At 44.8% G+C, this 15,187-nt stretch overlaps 1 protein-coding gene across 4 annotated transcripts in view; it reads right to left on the bottom strand.

Annotated features, from left to right (window-relative positions):
- Positions 1-300: 300 nt before the first annotated feature.
- The window catches only part of Herc2 (HECT and RLD domain containing E3 ubiquitin protein ligase 2), a 214,552-nt gene continuing 199,665 nt past the window's right edge, over positions 301-15,187 (bottom strand). For all 4 annotated transcript variants that reach the window (XM_004661943.2, XM_045145018.1, XM_045145020.1 and 1 more), the window contains 9 exons: positions 14,591-14,788; positions 11,963-12,046; positions 7,161-7,302; positions 6,789-6,983; positions 5,725-5,837; positions 4,995-5,185; positions 3,358-3,463; positions 2,861-3,073; positions 301-1,315 (listed from right to left, as the gene is read on the bottom strand). In XM_004661943.2, the coding sequence (XP_004662000.2) occupies positions 1,043-1,315; positions 2,861-3,073; positions 3,358-3,463; positions 4,995-5,185; positions 5,725-5,837; positions 6,789-6,983; positions 7,161-7,302; positions 11,963-12,046; positions 14,591-14,788 (1,515 nt within the window). In that variant the 3' untranslated portion in view covers positions 301-1,042. The remainder of the gene's footprint in view (positions 1,316-2,860; positions 3,074-3,357; positions 3,464-4,994; positions 5,186-5,724; positions 5,838-6,788; positions 6,984-7,160; positions 7,303-11,962; positions 12,047-14,590; positions 14,789-15,187) is intronic.

The following is a 15,187-nucleotide window of genomic DNA, read 5'->3' as shown; positions in this document are numbered from 1 at the left end:
CTAGTCTATGACCTGGTGGACCACACACATACTGTCCCAGGCCAATGACCAGTGACCAGAACTGAGTAGATAGATGGAGCTGTGGATGAAGTTAGAGGAAGGAATCCTGAAAGCCCCTTTGGTCCCTGTCACCAGCTGCCCTACCTTACTAATGACAACACTGTGTCACTGAGTTGTTTTGTTTGTTAGCCAAAAAACTCTAAGGGTAAACTGGAATGGCTTAACTATACTGACTTATATTTTAGATGTAGCATATCCACCTGTGCCAGTCTAGTTGGTTAAAAAAGCTCAGCCTCCAACTTTGTGACAGATATTTTATTTATAGGGAATTAAAATTTCAGCATATACATGACACAAACATTATATATAGTACACTTTCCATGATAGAAGGTATTCACCGGAAGGCCTCAATTCAAATTACATAATGCATATGCTAAAATGGTACACCAGAGAGAAAGGGGGAGAGAACCAAACATCCTCTCTGTGTTCTGTTTTGGTTTAAATAACCTCTGAATGCATTCAAGTAATACTGATAATGTAATGTTTAAAAAGCTTTTAATAAATTCAGAGTAAAATTAGTTGAAATAATAATTATTATATGATTTCATTGTTACACAGTATTTCAATGTACAATCAAGATGACACATGACACTCAAAAGGAAAGGGGGGAGGATCTATTGCACCCACAAGTAAAAAGGCTTTATTTTGGGGATGCTGCAGTTCAGTGTTTATATAAACATTTACACACTTTAGTAAACACTGGGACCTACATGTAGTGCAGCATTATGGGACAGAAGACCCTTTGAAGTCTCCACAATAATGTCAAGTGTCCCGCAGTGTCCTTCATGCGCAGACTGATTTTCCCATGATTATACCACTCATTATTCCAATCACAGGTAGTCAGTCTCCAGTTTTTCTCCTTCCTTCCATATACTTCAAGGACTGATGTTCCTCATCAGATATGCAGACGTTTGCAATTTAAACAACAGTACTCTGCCTGCTCTCACCGCCTCCTGTCTCTTCCCAAGGGCATTTCTCCATCTCAGTGTCCTGTTAAGTAATCTTGTGTTGAGTCTGAAGCAAAAGAATCTGCATCCTCATTATCTGAGTCATCGCTGCTGTCGTCAGCAGCTGGCTCTCCAGTGAGGGCTATGCGAGCATAATCATCCGTATCTATGGATTTGCAGAAGTGAATGGCATACTTCAGCTTTTCCTCCAGCACCTGTTTACAGGAATACCTGGGCAACTTCAGCAAAAAGAAACAAGTGTAGGATTCGGGAAGGAAGTGGTCAGGTGGGTTGTACTTGTCCAGGACCTGTTAGACAGAGAGCATGAAATGATGAGACTGTGTATAAGCAAGGACAGCTAAAGCTGAAAACATATTTGCTTTCATTAGACTCTTCATTCTTTCAAAGTGTCACTTTTGGGGCTAGGGAGAGAGCCCAGCTGTTAAGGTGCTTGCCTGCAAAGTCTAAGGACCCAGGTTTGATTCCCCAGTACCCATGTAAAGCCAAATGCACAAAGTGGCCCATGCATCTGGAGTTCATTTGCAGTGGCACTATACCCTGGTGTACCCATTCTTTCTTTCTGTCTCTCTCTCTCTCTCTCTGTTTGCAAATAAATGAATAAAAATTTTAATTATATTTTTAGCTAGGAATAACAAAATAGCTGAAAACAATGAATCTCATCAAATTTAGAAATAGTAGAAGAGTAGCTCATTCCTAGAACTTGAAGAAAAATTTGAAATTAGTTATTGTGAATACTAGCCAATTCCATGAAGATGAGTCAATAGAATGGCTCCACCAATCCCCTTCTAGCACAAAGGGAGGGGAGACTCTTACCTGGCTTGTGTAAGACCTGTAATGGGGCAAGAAAATGTGCCCACCGGGGGAAGCTCTTCATGAGTCCATGAACTCACATTTTTCCCTTCCCAATTAAGATATAGAAAGTAGCAAGAACTATGAACAAAAATCTAGATAACAGAAATTATCTTTTTTTTTTTGAGAGAGAGAGTGAGAGAGAGAAAAACATTCTGTGTACTTATAAAAATGTCCCTGAAAGATGGGATACTTTTCTAACCCTGGTCAGAGATGCAAGGATCAGGATTTGGGAGGAAAGCCATTCCTAATTACTTCCAGGCTTGCTGAGGACAGCGGAGCATCCACCCAGCCCAGCCTTCCATGGCTATTGCTATCAGTATCTCAAGATAAAGAAATGCTAGGTCTTTGTATTTCGGTGGCCAGAAGATAAAATGAGCTTGCTCTGACAATGGACCACTGAGCTCAGATCCAAAGCAAAACTCTTGCTCTCTGTCAGATGAGCGGTTTCATTTTTATCAGCAAGGAGAAAGCATATTACTTAGCAATTTACCTGATTTAATAAATGCTTCATAGAACAAGCATGTTCAAATTCTGTAACATGCTGGCATAACAGGAGTATGCTCTGCCAGTAGTATGTTTAATACAGGTGATAGTACCCATAATTTTTATCATAAAATTTTGAGCCTTCAAATCATGAAAGTTATGAATTCTCCATTTTTTTTTGTTTTGTTTTACTATATTTTATTTATTTATTTGAGAGCGAAAGAGGGAGCCAGAGAGAGGGAATGGGCACTGTAGGGCCTCTAGCCACTGCAAATGAACTCCAGATGCATGCATTCCCTTGTGCATCTGGCTTACGTGGGTCCTGGAGAGTAGAACCAGGATCCTTTGGCTTTGCAGGAAAATGCCTTAACCACTAAGCCATCTCTCTAGCCCAAGTTTTCCATTTTCATCTCACAAAATTTGTTTTCTCAGTCTGCTACAGTGGTCATCCCAGATGATGTCAGCCCAGTGCCCTACAAGCCTAGTGAGGAGCCTACCTGGATGACAAAGTCTCTGCCACGGAAGTCAGCAATGGTCCTGGGCAGCCTCGTCCGGCCCCACACAAAGCGAAGGAATAGAGAGCGTTCTGTGTTGGAGAAAGACTCCATCACTTCCCAAAACCATTGGATCAAGGACGCTGAGGGCTCAACCCCTTTATATGTTGCCACTGACTTTAAAAGATGCAGTGGGATGTCTGGGCTCCCACACACCTGCAGAAAAGACACTTGATCAGGGCTGGTTAACAACCATTTCACTTCAGCAAGAATCTACCCCTTTTTCTACCCTGGATGGGTATGAGCACAACCGTGAACCTCAACCTCTTGTGGGATGGAAAATAGGAGAGGATACACTCTAAGTATATGTCGTCTCCTTTAATGGGGGCAACTTAGCTTCCCAACTGCAAAATTTGAATTAAAAGATCAACTAAGGATTCCAATGAAAGGGTCCCTTAGCATAAGGGAGTTTTAGGAGCACCACAGAGAATCCAGCATACCATTGTCTCCAGCTCGTATCCAGTGAAGAGAGAAAGCAGAGGGACAGGCACAACTCGGGCCATCCCTTCCCGAACAGCAGCCACCTGCTCATCAAATTCATGGAGTCTAATAAAAGAAAATTCACTTGAAATAAGGAAAGCCTCTTCAGAAGAGGGGCAGAGATGAGGGAAAGGATGGCACCAATCTGTGTTGTTTACATACTAAATATGTTCATATCTAATAAAAATAAATTTAAAGAAAAACCACTTGAGGGCTGGAGAGATGGCTTAGTGGTTGAGCGCTTGCCTGTGAAGCCTAAGGACTCCAGTTTGAGGCTCCATTCCCCAGGACCCACGTTAGCCAGATGCACAAGGGGACATATGTGTCTGGAGTTCGTTTGCAATGGCTGGAAGCCCTGGCGCACCCACTCACTCTCTTGTTCTCTGCCTCTTTCTCTTTCTCTCTCCCTCTCTCTGTCGTTCTCAAATAAAAAAAAATAAACAAACAAAAAAAAATATTTTTAAAAACCACTTGAAACTTCTATCTATTGTGGCCTTGACTTTATTGTGTCGATATGGACCTTTGCCACACAGCACTACTACCACACACTTCATGGGGGAAGGACTGTGTAGCAGACAGATTCAGGTTCGCTGAGATAAACTTCCAGATCAGGCACAGTTATGGAGGAAGGGATTTATTGAAGCTTACAGATCCAGGGGAAGTTCCATAATAGCAGAAGAAGCTGGCCTGCCTTCACAGGCCCAAACAGAGAGAAAAGCACAAGCCTAAAGGTCAAAAGCCACAGCACACTTCAGGAAATCCGGCTAGGCACACTTTGCATATCTTTAGATTGAAATCAGAAACCCACCAACACACCTTAAGATCACCCAGTGACATTGCCTCCGGCCATGTAGCCAGCAGATGCAAACTACAAACAATAAAGAACTGAATATATTGGGGGCCATCTATTCAAACCACCACAGACTGGGTAACAAGCATGTGCACTGTGCAGAACTGGCACTACAGAGCTTCTCACACCACCAAGTGTGCTTAGACTGGCACACAGAACATAGCCTGACTGACTAACTACCATCTTGCACACTGCACAGAGAGTACAAGTAGTCAGCATCTGCTGGAACCCAGGGTGGAACCAGAGCCAGGTCCTACAGGATCAGAGAGGGGACAGCCTGTTCCTCTGCTCCAGACCTGAGGCCACTGGGAGAATAACACCCTCTAGGACCACCTGAAACCAGATTCCAGCAAACAAAGCTCAGCTAACATGCAGGGCCTGGTCTAGACTCCTGCAGGTATCTGGTGGCTGTGCTGAGTGACAACTGAGGAGGTGTCATTGACCTGCCATACCTAACCTGAGCTATAATATCCCAGACGCAGCTCTGTCCCTGAAGAGCTGACAAAGAAAGCACAGAGGGGAACAAACAGGTCTAATGTCTCTGTGGGGACTGTCTCCTAAGTGGGCACACTGTATCCCTGGTCACCAAATAAACTTCATGACACAGAACAGAAACAGCTGGGGAAAAACATTAACATTTTGTTACATATGACACTTGCAGAAAAAAGGTAGTTATTTGAATAACTATTTTCTGCTATTTTGCAATTTAATTAAGTCAAAGTAATTGAGGGGCAGATAACCACAAACCTGTAGTTTATTGCCAGCCGGACGTACTCCGCACGGTTGTCCAGGGTGATGTGTGTGTGTTTAGAGCTCAACTGGATGTCCTGGCCACTGGCACTAGGCACTGTGAAGGGAAGGCTCATAGCCTCAAACTCTTCTGAGGTGGCTTCATTGTCACGGATGTACATAAGCCCAGGAATAAAATCTTTATCGACCTTTTGAGGAGCAAACAGCCCATGTATGTACTGAATCAGAGTTATTCTGCATCATAGGCCCCAGTCCCTCCCAAGCACACTTGATCAGGCAGACATGGTGCCACAACTCTGGGGTATAAATGCACAGCAGACTTCAATAAAATGTACTTCACTGAATGAGCTATAGAAACAAGTTCTTAAATTCACTGGTGAGAAAGCAGTTGCAATTGGTGGGTGACAGATACCTCCCTCAAGTGCACACAGGGCAGGATGGATGGGAAGCCAGGCTGTGGCGACCCCATCAGCTTTACTTCCAAGGAGCCTCAGAGCCACCCACAGGAAAGACAGTGAGCTTCCTTATGAGTAAGGTCATGCCAACTGCTCAGCAAAATGTCAAGTTCTAGAAACAAACTGGTCTCACATCCACAGACTTTTCTTGGCCTCTAGATGATGGCCAGAAGCCTCCATATACTGGAGACTGTGAGTCAAGCTTGTTCTCCTGAACAGAGCTTGCCTTCTGACAAAACCCTAGGGCATCCCACCCAGCCCAGGTGAGTCACCTCACTGAGGTCGGCAATGGTGAGACTCATCCCAGCCAGCTGCTTCCATACAGGCTCTGCCAGATTCAGGCTCAGAGGACTCCCAGTGCGGATAGCAATGCCTAGTAACACTCCTGATCATTCAAAACACAGGACAGAAGACGTTAGAAATGAATCACGAGCTGCTTCTGGTTCATTCTAACATGACTTGGAGCATCATCTTAGCACTGAGGCCTCAGGACCTTCTAACCAAGAGTAGACAAGCTCACAGATTTAGGTCCATTTGAAATCAGCATGCCCTGTTCTAAATTTATTTATTTATTTTTGTCATCCTAGAAAACATATTCTCTTACATATTTACATATTCTCTTATACAAATGATCAAGCCACAATAAGCCAATTCTTGCTCTTCTGATGATATTTTTTAAAAAAAAAAGCCGGGCGTGGTGGTGCACGCCTTTAATCCCAGCACTCAGGAGGCAGAGGTAGGAGGATTGCCATGAGTTCGAGGCCACCCTGAGACTCCATAGTGAATTCCAGGTCAGCTTGGACTAGAGTGAGACCCTAACTCGAAAAAAAAAAAAAAAAAAAGCTGAAGGTGGGTGCTTTGTCAGGGAGTAGTGATGGGACACTATTCCTGGAAGTGCTCTGCACAGACTCAGAACAGAAAAGGATGGGCCTACAGTGCCAAGGCCATTCTCCATGCAGCCCGGAGTTTTCAGACATGAATAGAATACCAACTCATAGCATTTCAGATTCTCTGCATGCCAAAGGCAACATACAGCTCCGGAAATCCACCTCTGAATCCCTGCAGCTGTGCATGCAGTGACCACTGCTGCTTATGACTCACCACTATCTACTCCTCATGCTGGGTACAGAATGAACACAGTGTCTTGTTCCCTTCTGTGTTAATAAGATGCACAGTAGCCAATTGAAATCATTTTCATTGGCAAAGGCCTCAAAACCTACAAGCAAGTATTATATCACTCACTGCTGCCCTAAGGCAGAGCAGGCGCTATGTTAACTCACTAACTTAAGGGAGGACATGCCCTCCAGGGGAGTGTGACAGACAACTAGAGGCGCACCCAGGAAGCGGAGCATGCTGCAGTGCACAGGTGCCCTGGCGGCCGGGTTCAACAGGTAACAGTCTCTGTTGGCACCAGACTCGTCCCTCCCGTTGGGTGTCACAATCAGAAGAGGAGTGAGTCCATTCTGCAGCTCCTCACAGATCTCGGCTATGGACTCGCTGTAGCCACCCCCGCAGTCATCCACGGACTCGCCTGAAAGGACAGGGCAATCAGCAGCCCGCAGGCCACTCAAACCTGCCTGCAGGCAGAGACTGGGCAGGTGGCTGCCCAGGCTCTCTGCACCTGCGGCTCACACACCTCCCTGCTTATGCTCCCCCACTAGGCATCAAGGCCTACAAGTTCTCCAGTATGTGTATAGACAGTACTCACCCACAAATTTGACTTTCCAGACTCGGTGAGGGAGGAGGAGGCTGTCGGGACTAAAGGAGCTCATCTTAGCACACATCTGCCCAAAGACAGACTTGGTACCATCAGGACCAGCTAACCCTCCTTTACTCCTGGAGCGCTTGACCTAGAGAGGAGAAAGCAAGCCCGGGACCCTGAGGCAGCAGGAAGCAGGCAGCCTGCAAGCACCAGCGGAGAAGCTGGCCCGACGCCTCTCACACCTCCCCTTCACTCCCCATTCTGAGCTCAGGTAAGGCTTGTTCCCGCTCTGAGCCTGGAACCTGGCCCACCCCTCACTCCCACCCTGCCTGGGTCTGTACCTCTCTGGTGGTATCTCCCAAGAATAGGTCCCCTTACCTCACTGCCTTCAGCAAACAAACAAATCAAATCCCTGCCAGCCCCATGGAGACAGAAGGGCTGTGCCTTGTGACCCTGCACCCCACAGCCCCAGTACTGACTCAGGACCAAGTTCTGCAGCTCCTCCCTAGTGAGTGGGGGAGAAAATGATGCATTACATACACAGACCAAAGTGGTCCAGGGCCCTCCACTCTGAAAACCCACATATCGGGTCATTGGTGACATACACCACAACTCTAGGACTGGTGGCGCCTGAATAAACACATCTTCAAACAATGACATGTGCCATCTTCACATTCACACGGGACTGAGGAAGCCATGCTGTCAATAACTGCAGCCTGGCACACTACACGTGTGTGGAGTTTCACACTTTGTAACCTCAGTGACTACAAATGTAACCACCAACTTCTCCACTATGCAGCCCTGCTTATGAACTAAGATTGATACCAAATTTTTCTCCAGGCCAAGGCCAGATGCATGACCACAGCCAGAACAATACCCTGCTGCCCATCCACTCACAGCGCTGACTCCTGCCCAGCTGTGGGTCACTCAATCTTTCCCACATGCATACACACTCTCCATGCCTACAATGATGATTCCAAGCTAAGACACGAGGAGACCAGAGCCTGAACTTTCAAAGCCCTAGTATATACATGGACTTGGTTCCTCCTACATCTTCTAACCTTGGGAAACTTAGTCCAAGATAATATGAAAAGAATCAAAGTAAAAATTGGTCATGAAAACATATTTTTATACTGACTCCTCTAGCAAAAGTTCACCATCTTTAAGTCACTTTTAGTGAGCTCTAAGTTGAGCTAATAGCTAATTCTCTTCAAAGCACAAGAACCACAATCAAGACTAAAAACAAAGACAAAGACAATAAAATTACATTTTTTATAGAATGAATTTTTCTCTGTGCCATACACTCAGCTGTTTATTTACAAAGCCTACTTCCTTTAAATGGCATACTCTTGAAGGTACCCAATGTTCCCAAGTGGACTGTGCTCCAGAAAGGCAAAGGAACATGCCCACTGGCAGGTGCAGTGAGATGCAGACCTGCTTCCCAGTTAGCCACTGAGCTGTGCCCCCCACTGACAGTGCCAACTAGTGAAGGACATCTGTGGTTTCCTCAAAAGATGACAGCCATGTGGACATGGTATAAACAGGAAATAAATCTGCATACATACAATGATGTTTTCTTAAGAGAAACCCAGGTGATTTAACCGAATTCTAATTTGAATTTTCCAAAATGAGCATGCATTAATTCTGTAATAAAGGAGCAGTGGCTTTATACCTATAATCCCAGCACCCAAGAGGCTAGAGGAAGATAACAAGTTCAAGGTGGGCTGGGGCTACACAGCAAGACCCTATCTAATATAACCAAAGAAACCACTACTGTACCCACCCTCCAAAATCACATAAAAGCTTTTATGGAAACTAACTGGGTGTGGTGACACATGTCTTTAATCCTAGCACTTGGGAGGCAGAGGTAAGAGGAGGATCACTGTGAGTTCAAGGCCAGCCTAGGCTAGAGTGAGACCCTGCTTCAAAAATATTCCTCCCCCTGAAAAAAGCTTTTATAGAAACTGATTTTCAAACCTTCCTTGTAGAAAACTAAACTATTTTCACAACACTCAAAAACTCTCAAGGGGGCTAGAGAGACAGCTCAGCAGTTAAAAGGGTTTTCCTGCAAAGTCTAACAACCTAGGTTCAACTTCCTCGTACCCATGTAAAGTCAGACGCACAAAGTGGTGCATACATCTGGAGTGTATTTGAAGTGGCTTTTAGATCCTGCACTCCCATCCCCTCCTAAAAAAAAAAAATTGCAAACAAACAATTATTTTTTAAAAAAATCTGGGGCTGTAAAGATGGCTTAGTGGTTAAGGTGTTTGCCTGCAAAGCCAAAGGACTCAGGTTCAATTCCCCAGGACCCACATAAGCCAGATATACAAGGTGGGCATGCATCTGGAGTTCCTTTCCAGTGGCTGAAGGCACTGGTGAGCCCATTCATTTCCTCTCTTTCTTTCTGTCTGCCTCATTCTCTCTCAAATAAATAAAATAAAAATAAAAAGCTCAAGGAAGAAGATGACCTATGTTCATAGATCCCTGAAGTCCCTTCCACTGGGAAGTGTCACAGTCCCTCCTTCAATCCTCAAGGTGAAGGGGTGAAGGTGGGGACTGCTGCTGGGTAGCTTTGCACAGCTTCCAACAGCAAGAGCAGAGGTACCACATACACAGGGCAGAATACCACACATCCAGTGTGACTCAGGTTGCTGCCCTGTGCTCACTTTGCATTGATGGAACGTTTCCCCCAAGGGTCTGATTTTGGTGGAAAGACACTTCTCTACCCTTGGGTAGGGTACAATACTCTGAACTTCAGGCACCGGACCTCTGGTCCCCAAGGGTTGTGAGTGCAATGGAGCAGTGCACTGCTCTGAGGGCTATTTATGTATCTATCTACTTATTTATTGATTTTAACATTAGCTTACAAAGTAACAGGTTTCCATAGGACACTTTCCTACATACATTGTTTTTTTGGTCAGTTCTCTATCTCCCTGCCTCTTCCTTCCCCACTGTACCTTCCACTCCCAGTACTCCCCCCTCCACCTCAGTATCTCATGTGTGCTGCTGACTTCCCCACCCCAATCCCTTAAAGCCTCTTATAATATAAATTTGTCTGCAGTCTCTCCAGTTTTTCTTTCAAAGACATCTTTGTGACACATCTTTGTGACATCTTTGTAACACAAAGTTAAGAATACAGGAAAGAGGTATTCTTAGAAATCTACACTGAAAGACAGCAGCACTGTGCCCACCCAGGGCTCTAGACTGCAAGCAGTCAGGTTTCACTACAGCCTCCAGCACTGAACACCCAGTGAGAAGCCTGGCCCAAAGGAGCCTAGATGTCTGTCAGACAGGACTCCCACCCAGAATGTGCAGTCATTTGCGCTGCATGACATGTCAGCCACCAGTTTTTCATAAATTGCAACATTCAGTATGTATATGCTAGTGACGCAGAACAAACAAAAATGGTCAGCCAAGGTGGGAAATAAAAGTTTTTTTATGACCCTAACTAAAACAGCCCATTTATTTGTGGGACTGGCTGACCAACTTAAAGCTGGCATTAGATACTGTGACATTCATCAGGGGAGAGACCAGCTCCACCAATGTGGTCACATGTGCTAGCCAACAAAGGACAAGAGTTTGATCTCTTAATTCCAAATGCCCCCAAGTACAACTGTGAAACAATTTCTAGTCATGTCATCAACATCAGGATAAAAATCATGTGCTAATACAAAGGTTCAGTAACAAAGAATTAGTTCTTCATGGATCTCTGTTTCTGTTCTAAGAGGCGAGGCTAATTTCACTTGCGTATTAAATGTCAAGTGCCACGCAATATTATGATGATAACTGGCTAGAATTCCTCTTTATATTCAATTAAAATTTCCAAAGTGTAAGCTTAGGCATGTTTGGAGACAGTATAAGCAGAAATGGACTAGTTTTCATTTTTATGAGACAGTAATACTGACCCATTAAATTGGGAAATTTCCAGTCAGGAAGAGTGAAAGGTTGGCAGAAATGTGAGCTATCACTGTCTGTAATTTGATGTAAGCATCAAGGACCTAAGACTTATTGTAGACAGCCCTGACTGTATTAAAAAAAAAAAAAGGACATAAAAAAAGCACAAAGCCTTCCAGCCTTCCACCACAGTGATATACATCTCTGCAAGAGAGCAGCAAGCAGCTGCCAAACACAGCCCTGCTCCATTGTCTGTGAGATACATACGATACAGTAAACCAAAAAAATAGCAAGTGGTAAGGGTCACAGTGACCCAGCTTTGCCAAGTGGTGAGAATATGACTGTCCTCATTTATCCTCTTCCCTACCTCCCTGCCTCTCTTCCTTCTTTAATCCCTCCCTATCTCTCCCTCCCTCCCTCTCTCTCTCCTGTGCTTTTGAGTTATATGAAATAATTCTAGATGGCTCAGTGGGTAAAGCACTTGCCATGCAACCACAAATACCAGAGTTTGGATCTCCTGGCCCCATGGAAAAAGCTAGAAACTGTGGCAGACTTCTGTAATACCAGCATGCCTTCAGCAAAATGAGAGGTAGAAACAGAAGCTCACATCTGGTTAGCCTTGTGAACAGAGTAGTGAACCAAGAAAGATTCTATCTTCCTTAAGCAAGGTGGAAGGTCAGAAGTGACATCCCAAAATTGTCCTCTGACCTCCACACATGTATACCCACACTCACACACATGAACATACACACATACACACACAAATACATAACAAAGGTGGCGCCTCTCTCCACGCCTGGGCTCAAGGAAGGCAGCCTATGAGTGACGTCTTCTCAGACTGCAGGGCAGCCTTGTGCACCAGGAAAGCGTCACTTCTACAACAATCAGGTGACAAGAACACTCCTTCCTATTACCTGGATCCGGTTCAACTCCACCACAGGACCATGCTGTCGGTCTCGCACCATAGTTGCTTGTACGACTTTGCGAAAAGCTGCTTCCTAAAACATGAAAAAAGACAATATTGAGAGACTGACATAAAAAAAAAATCATGTCCAGACAAATCCTATTCCTGAGAGTCACATTTCCTTAAGAACAGAAAACTCTTAAGTCTTCTGCAGGTTGTAAGGCCACAGGTGAACAGTCTGGATGCTCTAGAGGCCTGGAGAGCAGGCCCAACAGCTGGCAGAGGTGAGATCCTGAAGAACAAGGCAGGGCCCAGCAAATGCCTGCTCTGACTCAGGTCTAGAAGGCTGAGGATTGCTTGACCAGCTACAAGTCCAGCAACATCAGGGTCTGATGTTGAATTTCTGAACTGAGCTAGACAGTAGTCACAGGATAAGCCATTGAACCCTGCCCAACTTGAGGTGAGGACATACTGTGAGTGGGCACCGAAAGAAACCTAAGTTCCTGAGGTGAAGATAGCCAGGACAGTGTGCCACAGGGGAGACTTAGGCATTATCCAAAAGGGACACAAGCCATACACATAGGAGCAGGAGGGAGGATGTGGGGCACAGCCATGCCAACAGGAAGAAAGGAAACACTTGAGGGGCATTCAAGGAGGCAAGACTGCTGGTGGGTCTAGCCCTCTTTGCTAAGTGAACAGTGTCCTAAACCCCTCTCCCAGGCCAGATCCTAGGATATCCATCTTCTAAGGACAGAAGGCGAGGCCCTTACTGTAAGAGGGGATCTGTGGGGCAGGGGAGGGGGAAGGTATCCACCACCATAGGCCCTGCACAGCCTCACCCCCACCTGCTTCCCTGCATACCTGCCCCACTTACACCTAGGGTAGTTGCTTCCCCACTTGCTCTGAATCTCTGGTGGCCCAAGTCTCCTGCAGCACCACCTTGGATGATCTTTTAAAAACTTTATTACTATTATTAACAGTAGTAGTGGTAGTAGTTTAAAAAAAGATCCCCTAAGTTTTGCTATGGGACCCAGGCTGGCCTCGAATGCATCATGAAGCCTGAGATTACATGTGTGCATCAACATGCCTGACTTATCAGTGGTGCTGAATCGCAGGCAATACCACCTCTACATTCGCGCATCTTCTACAGCACCCACCATGCACCGTCTAACAGAGCCTGCACAGTCTCCACTGCAAAGGGGCCCTTCAGACATCAAGCTCCCCTGCTAATGCTACTGCTCTCAGTGGAGGAGCCTGGACACCACTGCTCATGTTGTCCCCATGTTCCACACCTCAGCTGGGAGCTCCCTGCCCCACTCAACAGTTGACATCCTGTGGGATACTCATACCTGCTCCATGCAGAGCACAACCTTCCTCTCTATTTGTTTCCTCTCTACAAGCAAAGACATTTCCCCTTCACTGCCTATTGACCTCCCTACTTTGGGAGATAAAATAAAGATGGTATCAATCAAGTTTGCTACTTCTTACTACTGAACATTCATTTTACTCATTCTTCCTGTTCCCATCAACACAGAACATCTTATCCTTAAGCACAACCTTATCCCTCAGCATCCTTAGATACAAGGATCATAAAAGCACATGCCCTTCCTGATCACAGAAATTGTTCCAGCCAAATGCAAACAAAGCTCATCCCCCCCCCCCTCAAAATAACCTCTAAGATATCTAAATTTAATTTTATCATTAAGGATGGAACATATCTTTGATAACAACACATACCAAAGAATCCCAGTTTCTGGGATTAAACAGCTCCTTAACTCATGTCCGTAATTTTTTCCTCACACAAAGACCTGCCCCTACTATGTAGTAGCCCCTTCTAGATCATTTTACTGAGCTGCAGGCCAGAAGCTTAACAGCTTAACCCCTTAACTTCTGAGTCAGACACCTCATTTCTGCACAGCTCTAATTACTAAAAATGTCAATGAGTCAAAGACACATCTGATGACTTTCAGCTGCCCCAGTCCGGAGTCTACTACCCTTCCTGGTTAAACTGTAGTTCAGTAAGGAATCTCTACCTACAGTCTGGCTGCGTGTATGCTCTATGCTATCTCCAACTGAACCCTCTGCAGGACATCCCTAAATATTTGTCCTTCCCGTGTAAGTGGAATGTGCCATAGCCTCAAGGCCAAGCAGGCAGAGAAACTGTGTGAATAGGCTGTTTTGTGGATCCCATGTACACTTTTACAGAGGTTAGAGGAAGAGATCACAAGGAAAAATAAATATTGCAGCATTAACTTTCAATCTAAACTCCAAAAGGGAAGAACACAAGCTGGCACATAGCAGGCACTGAATAATTACTTGCTTGAGTCTACAGTCCCTGTCTAGGAATGTTTTAAAAATGCTTATTCATTTATTTGTTATTTGCAGGGTGGGTTAGAGAGAGTATGAATATGGGTATGCCAGGGATTCTTAACGTTGCAAACAAACTCCATACACACACAAACACACCCCACTTTGTGCATCTGGTTGTACACAGATACTGGGGAAATGAACCCAGGCCAGTAAGCTTTACAAGCAAGCACTTAACCACTGAACTATCTCCCAGTCTAGGGACTTTTGAGGGATTAAAGTTTACTGAGGATATCAATGTTAACTGTTCCATAAATTTCTACACAAGTACCTTTCCCTGAGATATGAGGATTCCTCGTAACGTGTCAAATCCAACTGCAGGCCCCAGTCCAGTTTCATCAAGTGACCCTTCAAGGTCAAACATGGGGATGCAGGGGCAGAAAAGCTCTGAGATGTGGTGCAGCAGCAACAACCGGTTCCTCAGGGCAATGATGGGGATCTCCTGCAGATGATTGTACTCCATGGGCACCTAGAACATTGACACTGTGCTGAACTCACTTAGGTGGCAGAGGCAAAGAAAGCCACAGTTTAAAAACCAATTCTGAAAAAAAAATGCCCCAGAACAGAGCATGAGGATTTCTGAGTTTAGTTTTTAAAACCTCACTGTGTTGCTTCTAGAATAATGCTCTAGCCAGTTTGACTATTTGAGCCAAATAATGTAAAATAAAATATTAGTATACTGACATATATTTACTAAGAAACATGTAGGTCATGCATATCAGAGTGAGTCTATGTAAGGTATAAGTATAGAACAGAAGTTAACACATTGCAGGATAATGTTGATTGGAATGAATAGTGTATCTTTCTTATTCCTCCTCCTCTTTTTTTTTTTTTTTACTATGCTGGGGACTGAACCAGTGCCTACATG

The sequence above is a fragment of the Jaculus jaculus genome, chromosome 3 (assembly GCF_020740685.1).
Source record: "Jaculus jaculus isolate mJacJac1 chromosome 3, mJacJac1.mat.Y.cur, whole genome shotgun sequence".
NCBI classification, from domain to species: Eukaryota; Metazoa; Chordata; class Mammalia; order Rodentia; family Dipodidae; genus Jaculus; species Jaculus jaculus.
The sequence above is the reverse complement of the archived record's forward strand: the minus strand, read 5'-3'. Positions and strand labels throughout refer to the sequence as shown.